The sequence below is a fragment of the Anser brachyrhynchus genome (assembly GCF_964034855.1).
Source record: "Anser brachyrhynchus genome assembly, chromosome: 1".
NCBI lineage: Eukaryota > Metazoa > Chordata > Aves > Anseriformes > Anatidae > Anser > Anser brachyrhynchus.
This window is the reverse complement of record NC_137694.1, coordinates 104634946-104648155: the sequence shown is the minus strand read 5'-3', so window position 1 is coordinate 104648155 and position 13210 is coordinate 104634946. Positions and strand designations below refer to the sequence as shown.

Below are 13210 nucleotides of genomic sequence, written 5' to 3'. Positions count from 1 at the left end.
TTCTTGAGGCATGAGATCTTCTGTTTCAATAAGCCTTTCTTTTCCTGGGGAATACCAGAGCCTCTGATCTGATATTGGTTTGCTAATATGATGGTTCTTCCCACAGGAAACAGGTGCTTCCTGTAGTCCATCCCCTCAGGCAGTTGCACATCTGGGAGAAGTAGAGAACTTGGAGGATTTTGCATTACGCCCTGCACCCCGTGGTATTACAATCAAATGTCGAATCACTAGAGATAAGAAGGGAATGGACCGGGGCCTCTTCCCTACTTATTACATGCATCTGGAAAGGGATGACAACAGAAAGGTATTGGAAGCAGCACACAGTATCTTGGCTTGGCTATTGTACTTCAACCACACAATATTTTTGGTGTAACATAGAGCAGTGCATAAATTGGTAAGACACCAGAAACCGAGGAGAGACAGCATGTAGATGAGGACAGTTTATATTTGGCCAAGGCACTAAGGAGGATGTTGGCAAGTTTAGAAGCCATAATACAATGAAAGATGAAATAAAGTATAAAAATGTCAGGGATAAAGAAAAGCAAAGAGATTGGTCTGTTGAGAAGAAACAGAGGAAAGACTAGAAAAGGCAGTTGCATTATATCCAGGCTGTCGAGTGAGCTGATTGGAAGAACAGGAATTCAGGCTGGGTACTTGTGGAACAGAAAAGTATGGAGACAGTAATAACAGTGTAGAACAAAAAATGGAGATGTAACAGTTTGGATAGCAGTTCTTCTGCATTCTTTCAAAACACCAGTCTTGATCAAAGTTTTGTATTTCCAGACATTCCTTCTTGCAGGGAGAAAACGAAAAAAGAGCAAAACGTCCAATTACCTCATATCAGTTGACCCAACTGATTTATCCCGGGAAGGGGAAAGTTTCATTGGAAAACTCAGGTGAGAACCACAGAAAAAAACTATGGACAAATGTACATCTTCTGCAATAGGAAAGGTAGAATTTACATGTTAGAATAGTTGGAGTTAAAAATAGCAATTTGATATCAATTCAGAAAATGTATTAACCTCTTCCTACTTAATGCCATGTGTACTCACCTGGCTTGGCAAGCCTCCTTTAGAGTTACCATTCACAATGATAATTTAGAATTTGGAGGAATTCTGGCTCAGGGCTTTTTCTAGTACAGGTTACATGTTCGGTTTACAATGGACACTTCACTGAAATTCCTTACTGAGCTGACTGTGGACAAACCCGATGACCAGAGGCATGTATTTTCTCAGTGCTGCACACATGCCTTCAGATGGTTAAAAAAAAATCCACTGATGCCTCTTTCTTTTTCTGTCTTTCCATAACCTGACATTAGGTCAAACCTCATGGGAACTAAATTTACAGTCTATGACCATGGAATTAGCCCAATCAAGGCACAAGGCCTATTGGAAAAGGCCCGTACCCGACAGGAGCTTGCAGCTATCTATTATGTAAGTAGTGCCTCTTCCCATGTAAGTAGTGCCTCTTCCCTTTTATGTGCTTCTTTTTTGTAGCCTGATTACTAAGGAAATGGGACTCACAAAATCATGCTGCCTGCATCCTCCCTCATTTAACTTTTGAACTAACTAACCAATTTCGACCAGATATGATAAAGGGCAGAGGCCTCAAATATAATTTTTTACAAGTTTAATGGGAAAAAAAATTGTCAGAGGAGAGAGAGAGAGATCCAAACTAATGTTCTGATGGACTTGTCACCTGACCCAACATTAGGCATGTTGCCACTCAGCATATCCTTGATACGGAGCTAGCCACATCATGAACTGCCTCTTGCCCAGCTGGTAGACACTACAAAATAAGTGGAAATGTCTCATGAAGTAGGGCTATTTTTAGCAGAACTAAAGGCATTTTGGTAAATAGAAGTGAGCTGGTATTATTTCAGTAGTAGCATGTTGTTAGTAAGGGCACATTTCCAGGGGAAGCTATTCACTATCACTGTCTCTTGTCCTAGAGACAGGATTTTGGTCTTGTGGGTCATCTCAGTCTAAGGCATAGAGACAATGTACTTGTAGGTACATCACTGTAGAATTCTGTGAAGTTTTTCAAAACACGTTGATTCCTATTCCAGTCCTGAGGTTTGAGGAAAATTTAAGATACTTTACAAAATAAAAGCCAGTCAAGTGGAGAAATTTTTCTTTTATCACAGGTAGAGTAGTAGAAATTTAATGGTGCATTAGCCTATTGGACCTTGTTTTTTTTTTTATTTTTATTTTTCCTATTAATCTTAATGCCACGTAGGGGAAAAGAATTGACTTGATAATTCCAGTGCTAGCCTGTTTACAGAAACATCACTGGATCTTTGTATAGAGTATTATTAATTTCATAGAATGTCTTGGGTTGGAAGGGATCTTAAAGGGAGCATAGGCAGGGATGGCACCCACTAGATTAGGTTGCCCAGGGTCCCATCCAACCTGACCTTGAACACCTCCAGAGATGGGGCAAACACCTTCTCTGGATAGCATGTTCCAGTGCCTTACCAGCTTCTGAGTAAAGAATTTCCTTCTAACATCTAATCTAGATCTCTCCTCTTCTACTTTAAAACTGTTCCCTTTTGTTATTGTCACCTGCCCTTGTAAAATGTCTCTCTCCAAACTGTTTCCCTACCTAAATGAACAGAGCAAGGTGTTAAAATGAGTACAGCAGGAAATATAAAGTCAATTTCTCGGATTTTAAACTGTTTCATATATGTGAAGTTAGTGAAATTTATACATGAATAAAATCAGTACTCTTGTTCTCATATGTGCTTATTGGTTTTCTGAAATGAAATAATAAAGATTGCAGCTCTGAAGACCTTTATTCTGTGTCTGTGAAAATGCTGTAGGACATTAGAAGTTGTATCACTTCTATTAGCTCAGTGATTCTAAAAGATTCTGGCTTTTTAATTGGTATTTAGAAGCTTTAAAGGTATCATTGGCATTGTTACAAAACACTTTAAATAAAACACTTTAAATGGAACATTGGATTTTGGTTGACATTATTAAATGAATGGTTTGAGAATACCAAGAAAGACCTTTTTCCTTTGCTTTTTATACTCAATCTACTTGGAGCAGTCTTTTGCAGTACTCTGTAAAAGTCTGCTTGTCTTAAGATTGAAGCTTGGATGGATTGCCCCTTTAGGACAAGGGGCAATGGGTGCAAGCTGGAACATGGGAGGTTCTGCTTAAATATGAGACAAAACTTTTTTATGGTGAGGGTGACAGAGCACTGGAACAGGCTGCCCAGGGGGGTTGTGGAGTCTCCTTCTCTGGAGACTTTCAAAACCCGACTGGACACATTCCTGTGTGACATGATTTAGGTGTTCCTGCTCCGGCAGGGGGATTGGACTAGATGATCCTTCAAGGTCCCTTCCTATCCCTAATATTCTGTGATGCTGACTACTTTGCCTTCTGGGTCTGTTCTTAATCATTTATAAAAGAGTACAATTTGACAGCAAATAGTAGGTATGCTCTTAAACACAAGAAAAATGCCATTCATTCTTCAGGAACATTCTAGCCTAAATGGTGATGTCTATATATCATTGTCTCAGATCAAAGATCTGTATACTTTATTATATTTAACTCTTGCTCACTAGCAAGATTTTAACATGCTTTTTGCCTTGGATGTAGAAATTTATGCCTGGAAATTGCACTTGTCTAATTTCACTGTTGATGTTTCATTAAGACAATGAAAATGTACTACAAATTAGGTAGTGGTCTGTATGTCTTTTGAGACAGTTTTTTCTAAATGGAAGAAGAGAGCTATTTCAGTGATTAAACACATTTGGAGTTAGATGACTGCTAGCACAGTTACAGCTAGCAAATCTCCAAAAACCACCACAAATGTGGATTCAAGTTCAGCTTTTCTATCCGTCTTTCTGTGAGACAGAGTATCTCCATTCCTGAAAATAATGTCTTTTACTTGTATTTCAGGAAACCAATGTATTAGGATTCAAGGGTCCCAGAAAAATGTCTGTGATCATTCCAGGAATGAACATGAACCATAAGCGAATTCCGATCCAGCCACAAAATGTGAGTTACGAAGTTTGGTCATGGTTCAGATTGGAGGAAGAGGTTAAAACTTTCTCCTAGAGGTGCGGGTGTTGGTGACAATAGTGGTCGTTACAGCAGGGTTGTCCATGGCTGTTAATGAGTCTCATAGACAGTAACAGTGGAGCCTAAAGGTGTTAATTAATTTATTCTTGACTTTTACCTCATTTGTAGCCTTCTGAATACTGTTTGTATTCTTACTTGTCATGTAGTTAGCCTAAATGCCATATACTGTTGCAGTGGCTACTGTATCTTGTTGCTGTTGCACCTACAACTCCTCATTGAAAGGACACTGTTACACTGGGGGTTACATGAACACAGAACAAACTCTCATCTCCCAAAAGCTTTCATTTTAAGCCAGTATGGGAATTACAACAGATGGATAATAAATGGATGGGGCAGTATTTTGGTGTAGTAACAAGAGAGTAAGTACATTTTTATCAGAATGGTGTCAGCATCTTTGTAAGAATCCCAGGAAAGTGAGGATTCTTTAGGGAGAAAGTGGGATGAGAAGGACGGAGTTGTGGCTATTTAATGAGGATTTCTCATATGAGGATTTCTCAGATGCATTTGTTCCTGGCAAGCAGCTTACAGATGTGTATCTGAAGATACAGTAAGGAGTATGATGAAGATGCCTTCTGGCATCCCTAAATGTGGGTATTATGTTTGGTGTGATAGGAGACCTGTGGCAGAAAGGACAGATGCCAACTGATTCACCCGATCAGTGTTATAAGCTAGAAAATGGCATCTGCAGCTATGTTGTGAGTGGATATAAGTAGAACAAGAGAGTATTTTTGATGTCACAGAAGAGTGGCCTTCAAGAGTGGAAATTTAGACTCATGAGAACCTGAAAAACATATTTAATTCTGTGGGCAGGAAAATTATATCTAGAGGTGGTCATTGATTCTTCATGTTTCAGTGTTCTCATATTCTTCAGTAACAGTTTAACGGTTCTTCTTGCATTTTTCTAACATTTTTCATACCCCTTTGCTAGCAGGCAAGCATAATGACAGTAGCCAAGTCTGAAAGACAAAGCAATTCAAAAAAGTTGTCAAATCCTTTGGGGTGTTGACTCTGTTTTTATCTTCATTCTCTGTAGTGTGATGCCTCTGATTAGGCAATACTGCCCCCACTTTACAGGAAGAAAAATTGCATCAAAATGCAGCTTGTTAGTGCCAATTTTTAAAGTTGATGTGTACCTTTATGAAAATAAATAAAGATACAACTTAAACCGAACAACAAATTTTAGTGTAAGGAAAACAATGAATTTTTGAGAATAACCTATTTTTCTATCCATATACAATACTAAAACACTTAGTCATATTAGCCACACCTCCACAAAATGTAGTTTTCTGTTCACTTCCATTCAAACTGAACTTATTTAATGGGATTCTTTTTCTTGTGAGCTTTAGCTTATATAATGTATAATCTGGGGTTTTATTTATTGCATAACTTTTAAAATTAAATTGTATGCCATGTGTTTCATGCACTATTTCCAGTTCCTTGTAATTAATTATTTCTGAAATTTAATGTGCTGTTTTGCCTCTCCTTTTTGTATATTTCTTTTATTTGTCTGTATATTTTTCATATTGTACACCTCTTATTAGATCCGTTAGGATGACATTTAATCTACTTACGGTGTGCTTACCACCTGCTGCAGCCTTTTGACTTTATACTGAAACACCCCAGGGCCTATGCAGTTTACACTATGTAGTTAATTGTAGATGTTCTTTGTTTGTTTCAAAGTTTAGAATTTTGGAAATGGATCCAGCAAGATCAGAGAAAGCTTATGAGCCTCGTAAAGGAGATTTCTACCAGCACTATGATGGTCATCTGTGACCTGTGAATTGCAGTCTTTCCTGTGCATGCACACACTTTTTCTCTCACTCTTTTTTTTTTTGGGGTGGAGATATGGCAATAGCTCCTTGAGTGGAAAGGAATGGTTGGACTAGGAAACCATTAGAGTATTTTCCTGGTACCTGCAGGATACTTTCAGTAGGACAGAGTTTAAGTGCTGTCATTGTGTTTCATTTAACAGGGAATGACACTGAACTCACAGTGTGCATACGGGAGAGAGGCAGTACTCAGAAATAGAGCCATTCTGAATCTGATAAATATATTTCTTTCTTCTAAACAGGAACATGAGAGTCTTCTGTCAAAATGGCAAAACAAAAATTTAGAGAACCTCATTGAGCTGCACAACAAGGCTCCAGTCTGGAATGATGATACTCAGTCCTACGTTTTGAACTTCCATGGGAGAGTCACTCAGGCTTCAGTGAAGAACTTCCAGATTGTCCATGACAATGACCGTAAGAGTCTGGTAGAGAATTGGGGGTGGGGTGTCATTCAAACAGGGAAAGCACAATATATTTCAAGAGGTTTTGGAGGAGTAGGACACTCTTCCTGGAGAAGGGAAACTGGATGAAAGAAGACAGCTCAAGATGACTGAGGACTTCTCAGCTGTCAAGAAAATTATAAAAGGCCTAACTTTTTCTGGGATGGGTGCAGAGGCTGTTGTCCAGGAAAAGAGGGAACAAATGCAAGCCTCCTGCAGGGGAAGAAAAGTTAATGTGACACCTTCAACCCAGCAAAAGAGTGGTGTGGGCCTTGGTTTTTGGTAATCTCTAGAATACCACAGTCACCCCAGAGAAAAGATTTTAAGTCCAAATTGGTGACAAAGGATGGATACAATGACCACATATATTTGGGACTGCCAGATACTTCTGAACTTTTGTTCATTTGTTTGTTTTCTTTGCTTCCCTGTGAAATTGCTGGTCTCTGAATCTTTCTTTTCTCCCCAGCTGACTACATTGTGATGCAGTTCGGTCGTGTAGCAGAAGATGTGTTCACTCTGGACTATAATTATCCTCTCTGTGCTCTTCAGGCCTTTGCTATTGGACTCTCCAGCTTTGATAGCAAATTGGCCTGTGAATGAGAGACAACAGACTCGAGACATGGAACTGACTCCCATCCCTGCATCTTGTTATAAGAGTTTAGGTGGAGTAATGAAAAGCACATCAGGGATGGAAGGGAACTGGAGGACAAACTTCTGCAGGCTTATTTGAAAGCAAATAGCAGGCCGGAGAGCATTATGGTGGTTTACAGTAGATCTTAGGAGTCTGTCCCAAGACTGAGCAGTCTCTGTACTCATTGTTGAAGAACAAGGAATATTGGTGATGTTTTTGTTGTCAGAATTGATTCTGCTTTCAGAATCCTTGTAACACATGCTGCTGCCTGAACAGGCTAAGGAAGTTAACCCACTAATTGAAACACATTGCAGCTTGGACTAGAAAAATAGTGGTTTAGTGTCCATATACCTTGGATCTTCAGCAGTGCCCCTGAAGATGATGCTGCCAATATTCCTTTGAGTTCCTGATCAGACTAATTCAGAAAAAATAGAAGGATGGTTATGGCATGTGTTCTCTCTTGCCCTGTGTAGCATTTTGCTGTCTGTAAAAACAGAGAGAGAGAAGGGTTGAGGTTAAGCCTCTGTGCAACCGTAGGTAGTGTTCAACAAGTACAAACTGGAATGAGATATTGGCTGTAGTAAAAACACTTACCTCCTTCTCTGTGGAATGATTCTCTGCTAAGTCTGATAGTCCAGTTCCTTTTCATTATTCTGATTTTCAATGCTGGGTTCTACAATATGGAGACAGTAGGTCACAGCATGGGACACTCCTTGATTCATATGGCCTTGATTCGTCAGAGCGAATTGCTGCACACTGACACGTAAGCCTTGTAGTGCACACATCTGGTGTGTGCTAAAGTAGAGAACAGCTACTATCTTGCCAGTTTCATGGCCATTGTGCATATCCATGATGAAATTGGAAAACTGTATCCTTCCAATAAGACAAGAATCAGCGTTTACCAGTTTCGCATATTGTCAGCAGACAAGTTCTGTTTCACGCTCCTGAAAAACAGACTTACTGCTTTTGTACTCCAGAGTCTTTGCAGTGGTAGATATCACTTGCTCTTTCAAAATAATATCAGAAAATATCTTCACAGAGTTTCATTGCCAGGAAAAAAAAATGATGGTAATCATGCGTAAATTTTGTTTTAATTGTAAATTATGAACTGTTGCTGAGGGCACCAGCTCTAGAAAATGCTGGAAGCCAAGTCTCAGATGCCCATTCTGTATTAGCTAGAGAGCCGTTGTCTTGAGAGTGATCTCATCAGCACAGCAGTCAGTGAAGAGAACTTGAATCATGGATCTCTTTTGTGCCTTTATGTACTTCCTGCTCATCACGCTGGGGTTAAGACCTGACAGAGTTTTCCAGTTCTCCACTGAGTTCTTGGCTGATGGCTCCGTGTTCCCCACACCCATCCAGAAATACTAAAAAAAAAAAAGTCAGTTCATAATCTGATTATTATTATTTTTCTGTCTAGGACTGTGTGAAAGAAACTGCCCTATGTTAGCTTGGGGTGTCCTGAAGCTACGATGATAATTTCTAATTTAAGTTAATTTTTCTCTGTTCTCGGAAGGCTACAGTAGCATTGCTTTACTCACCCTTTGAGCTAAGCTGGACAGCAGTGGCTCTTCAAGCTATCTGTTGATGTCAAATCATCTTCACGGGGTCAGAGCCTCCATGTCTTGGTCAAATTTACGCAGATATATGAACCGCTTCAGAGCTCTTTTATCAGATACTGTTTTACATCAATTGTATTTATAACTTTTATATCTAAATGAAAATAAACTAATTTATATATTGAAAAACTCCTTAATTCTAAATGAAATTTTTTCTAGGATTTTATTGTCACTTATGGGTGTTCTTTGTTCCTCCTGTACTAGATGCTACCTCAATTTCTTCCTGTCTTCATATCTCATCTCTCTTCTCTCTGTCCACTTTTCCTTTGTAATTCTCAATTCTATTCCTTTGCGTTGGTTTTCTTTATACACTAAGAAGGCTGGGAGTGAATGTAAGCTTAGTCTCTCTAATGCCTTTTTTTTCCATCAGGAACTTCCAGTAAGACTTCCGGTATAGTTCATGGTTCCTGTTTGGTTCTCTTTTCAAGCTGCTTGCACTTCTCTGCCCCATGTTTTTAATTATTATCCCAGCCTCAAGTTACGGCTTTTGAGATGGTTCCTTAGGCATTTTCCTACCTTCCATCAGAACCTTTTCTACTGTTGAAGTACAATATAGTGTACTTGTGAATCAACAGCTGAAATAATACAGGGCTCAAGGGAAAATCAAGTTGAAGTGGTTATTTTTATTTCCACTGGCAGATGTATGAACCTCAGTAAGGGGAGATACAATGGATCTGGTAAGCAAAAAGCTGACACAGCTCTCAACGTGTAGGGCGTATTCTTCATGCTGGCTGCATACCACCTTTTTTTTTTTTCCACTATTTCCTTCTGAGTGAAATTAGATCTAGTTGAGAGATAAAACTGAGCAAGAAGTTCTACTAAGCAGTCGCTCTTGTACACAATTAGTTGTCGCTCACTTACCTTTGCATGTAAATGTAATGTTCATGAAATCCCAAGATCTTAAACAAGGATGGAAGCATGTTATATTGTTAAATATGAATCCTAAAGGCAGGCCTAGTAGACTAACAGCTCCTTGGCTCACAGACGTCAAAGAGTGAATAATGTCTTGCCCTCTTATGGCTCAGTCCTACTTTCATTGAAGCTTTGCTGCTGAATTTGGTAGCAGCAGATGCAGAGGATCTTTGTTTGTTTTGTTTTTTGTTAGTATCAGCATAATAATTGCATTAGATTGTACTTAGTATAGTGTCACACACTACTTTCTGGTATTAACAGCTCTAAATCTCTCAGTTGTCATAGAATCTGTAGAAAAGAATCGTAGAATCATTTGGGTTGGAAAAGACCTCTAAAGATCAAGTCCAGCCATTAACCTACCTTTGCCAAGTCTTCCGCTAAACAATGTCACTAAACACCACTATACATCTTTTAAATACCTCCAGGGATGGTGACTCAAGTACTTCCCCGAATGGCCTGTTCCAATGCTTCACAATCCTTTGAGTGAAGACTTTTTTTTTTTTTTTTTTCCCCTAGTAACCAACCTAAACCTCCCTTGCACAACTTGAGGTTATTTCTGTTGCTTGTGAGAAGAGGCTGACCCCCACCTCAGTACAACTTCCTTTAAGGTAGATGTGAGCAATAGTCTCTCCCCTGAGCCTCCTTTTCTCTAGGCTAAACAACCCTATTTTACATCAGCCGCTCCTCATACGACTTGTTCTCCAGACCCCTCACCAGCTTCGTTGCCCTTCTTTGGACACGCTCAAGCACCTGGATGTCTTTCTTCTAGTGAGGGGCCCAAAGCTGAACACGGTACTCGAGGTGTGGCCTCACCAGACTTGAGTACAGAGGGACAATCACTTTCCTGGTCCTGCTGGCTAGACTGTTATACAAGCCAGGATGCTGTTTTTCTTAGCTGCCTGGGCTGGCTCATATTCAGCCAGCTGTCAACCAAAACCCTCAGGTCCTTTTCTGCCAGGCAGCTTTCCAGACACTCTTCCCCAAATCCTGTAGCATTGCATGGGGTTGTGACCCAAGTGCAGGGCCCAGTGATTGAATTAGGTTTTCCTGTCCCTGTTACAGAAGACAAGCAACGTCTTCCCCATGGTTTACAGGTCAGGAGCTGGGAGTTTGTGCAAAGTCTTGTGAAACTCAACTACGGACAGACTCCTTCTCTGACAGAGACAAGAATCTCCTCTGCTGTAATGTCAAACTGTTGTAAGTAACTGCAGTGCTGCACTATTACAGCTGAAATTCAGAACTAAGAAAGAAACTAAAGTATTCTAGGGCCAAGCGATTGGCCCACTGTATAATTATGAAGATCAGTAGAAGAGCAACTGTGGTGTGAGGGCTTCCTTACTAACAGGAAAAAGGGCTTGCTACAACTATGAAGTGGTAAGAATCAAAAACCCTGCCATGAAAGATCCCTCTACTCACTGTTACCTCTTGTATCTTTTGAACTGTACAGTCTTGCTTAATTGAATCGAGCCCATTATTAAAGTAATACTATTTTATTGTGAAAAGTGACTATTTTAAAAGCTGGATATCAAAATCATTAAGACAGAGTGAAGGGTTGGGGAATTAGGTCTGATCAAGTTGTCCAGCTCCCTCTGCTTTGTGTTCTAGGCAGAATAGTTTGCTTCCACATTACCATCAGTAATATAACAAAACAAAAAATACTCTCTTTTCCTGAGTGAGTTTCCATATGTGATTGACTGGAGTCCTGCAAACAATTTGTGTGATGATTCACAGGAAGGAATAGGCTTCAATTCTTTCTCTTTGAGCTGTGTTGATTCGGCAGGGAAATGTGAGCAAAACTGTGTGCTGGTCACATAATTGTGAGACCGGGCCTAGAAATCATAGTCAGATGTTATGAGAAATGAGCTACCTTTAATATAAAAAGAAAGGTTTTCATAAAATTACGTGTTTTAAAATACGGTTTAATAGAAACAGTGGCTAAATGTGATAATTACAGGGCTTTATATAACAACAACAAAATAATAATTTCATTAAATGTTATATTTTTGTCTTATACTGTATATACTTTTGATTCCTACAGTTTTGCCAGAAAACATTTTCCTTATGTATTCATAAAATAAAACGCTTATTGCATTTTGCTACGAAGAAAAGTAATTACAAGAGTACTAAAAAACATTTCTGATATCAGTTATCTTCATCACTGCTAAACTTAAAACAAAAAAACAATTAAAATAAAGTGGAGCTGGCCTTCCAAATCACAAGAGTACATTTTTGAAGGTGTTTTTTTTGCCACCTGGTTTCTGATGCTCTAAGATGTGTTTAGGTCCTGTTTACAGTCTTCTGTCTGCAACAGAGAGTTATGAACTTCTTTCTGTTCTTCCAAAAGCTTAACGTATTTCTTTTTGCATTTCTTCAATATATTGAAGTTTTAAACAAAGCCAACTTTATCATAATTCTGCCACAGGTAGCTATGTATACATGAGGCATCTGTGACAAAGTCACTTGCTGAAGACATGAAAATGTTTGATTATTTTGCTGATGTAACTGCACTGCCCAGAGCCCCTAATAGGATGTAGTTACATATACTAAGCTTGCTGTTTTACCAGGATGATCTGCTTGTTTTGGAAATGTGGCTTTCCAACCCAAGTACAGCAAACAGTCTCTTTGTATCATCATTTTCTAGTGCAGGTCAAATTTTCTAGTATATGTATACCTTTGAAAAGAGATGATTTTTGCTACTTTTTCTGCAGTGGTTAAACTGCAGTTTGTACACACTTAAAACAATGCAATAGGCTTATATCAATTTGCTTCTTTTTCAAGTCATTATTGTTACTTGCCTGGTATTTCTTTGGCCTGGACCCCTTGTGCTATGTGGCACAAAATGCTGAATTCTCACTCAAAATTTTCTGAATAGGTTTAGGACAAGAGATAACAGAGGCAGACAAGCAGGGACATTATCAGGAAAGAGTGGGGCAATGCTGATTAATATGATACTCTGCATTTTAGCGCAATAGCCTAAAGATGAAGTTTTCTCTGGGTCTCATGATATACAAAACAGATTTTAAAGCTGGGGAGATTTTTGTGCAGATAAATAATTTTCATTTAAATGAAATAAATAGTAGAATAAATATTTTGTTCAAGTAATTAGAACTAAAAGGGGGATAAAGGTACACAAGCAAAGAAAAAAAGGTACACAGGCAAAAAAAAAAAGAAGTGTTCTCATGCTTACAGTGCTCCAAACAGAAATAGTTGAATTCGCTTGGCATGTTTTTGACCATGGTCCTGCTTTCTCGGGTGTTAATGGTGGTCGATTTCCAAATGTAACAACAGGAAAGGAGAAAGAAGGGAAATGGAAATCAAACAGGACCACCGTGGGACAGGAACACAGTGGGAGACTGATCATTGATCAGAAGAGACCACCAAGAAAGAAACATAATAAAAGACCCCAAAGGACCCTTAGGACTTAATGGTGAAGATGTACTGTTACTTGTTGCTATGAGGAAGAGCCAGGCAGCGTCAGCAAAGCATGGAGATGCATGGTAAAACAGGCATTCAGCAAAATAGCTCGGTGGCCGCCTTCTAGATTGCTGTGAGCACAGCAGGCCAGCAAGAAGTTCAGAAGGCTGGGAGTTCAGAAATAGATGTGTTACAGGGAAGGAAGGGTAGCTGAAGCTGATTGAATGGATAGGAAAAGAGCAGCTAGGTAGTGAACCAGACCAGCCAAAGGGCA

General features: G+C 39.2%; 1 protein-coding gene and 1 long non-coding RNA gene across 10 annotated transcripts in view; one reads left to right on the top strand and one right to left on the bottom strand.

Annotated features, from left to right (window-relative positions):
* Positions 1-8739, top strand: part of TULP3 (TUB like protein 3) — a gene marked incomplete at its 5' end in the record, with an annotated part of 36100 nt that extends 27361 nt beyond the window's left edge. For 8 of the 9 annotated variants that reach the window (XM_080577289.1, XM_080577285.1, XM_080577283.1 and 5 more), the window contains 6 exons: positions 107-304; positions 784-896; positions 1319-1433; positions 3909-4007; positions 6163-6334; positions 6827-8739. In XM_080577289.1, coding sequence (XP_080433415.1) covers positions 107-304; positions 784-896; positions 1319-1433; positions 3909-4007; positions 6163-6334; positions 6827-6960 — 831 coding nt within the window. In that variant the 3' untranslated portion in view covers positions 6961-8739. The remainder of the gene's footprint in view (positions 1-106; positions 305-783; positions 897-1318; positions 1434-3908; positions 4008-6162; positions 6335-6826) is intronic. The other variant, XM_080577286.1, reaches the window with a different exon arrangement.
* LOC308188492 lies at positions 7966-12766 on the bottom strand. Its single transcript, XR_013945530.1, has 2 exons — positions 12710-12766; positions 7966-11389 (listed from the first exon to the last, which is right to left on the bottom strand). It is a non-coding gene; the product is annotated as an uncharacterized lncRNA (long non-coding RNA).
* Positions 12767-13210: the final 444 nt, after the last annotated feature.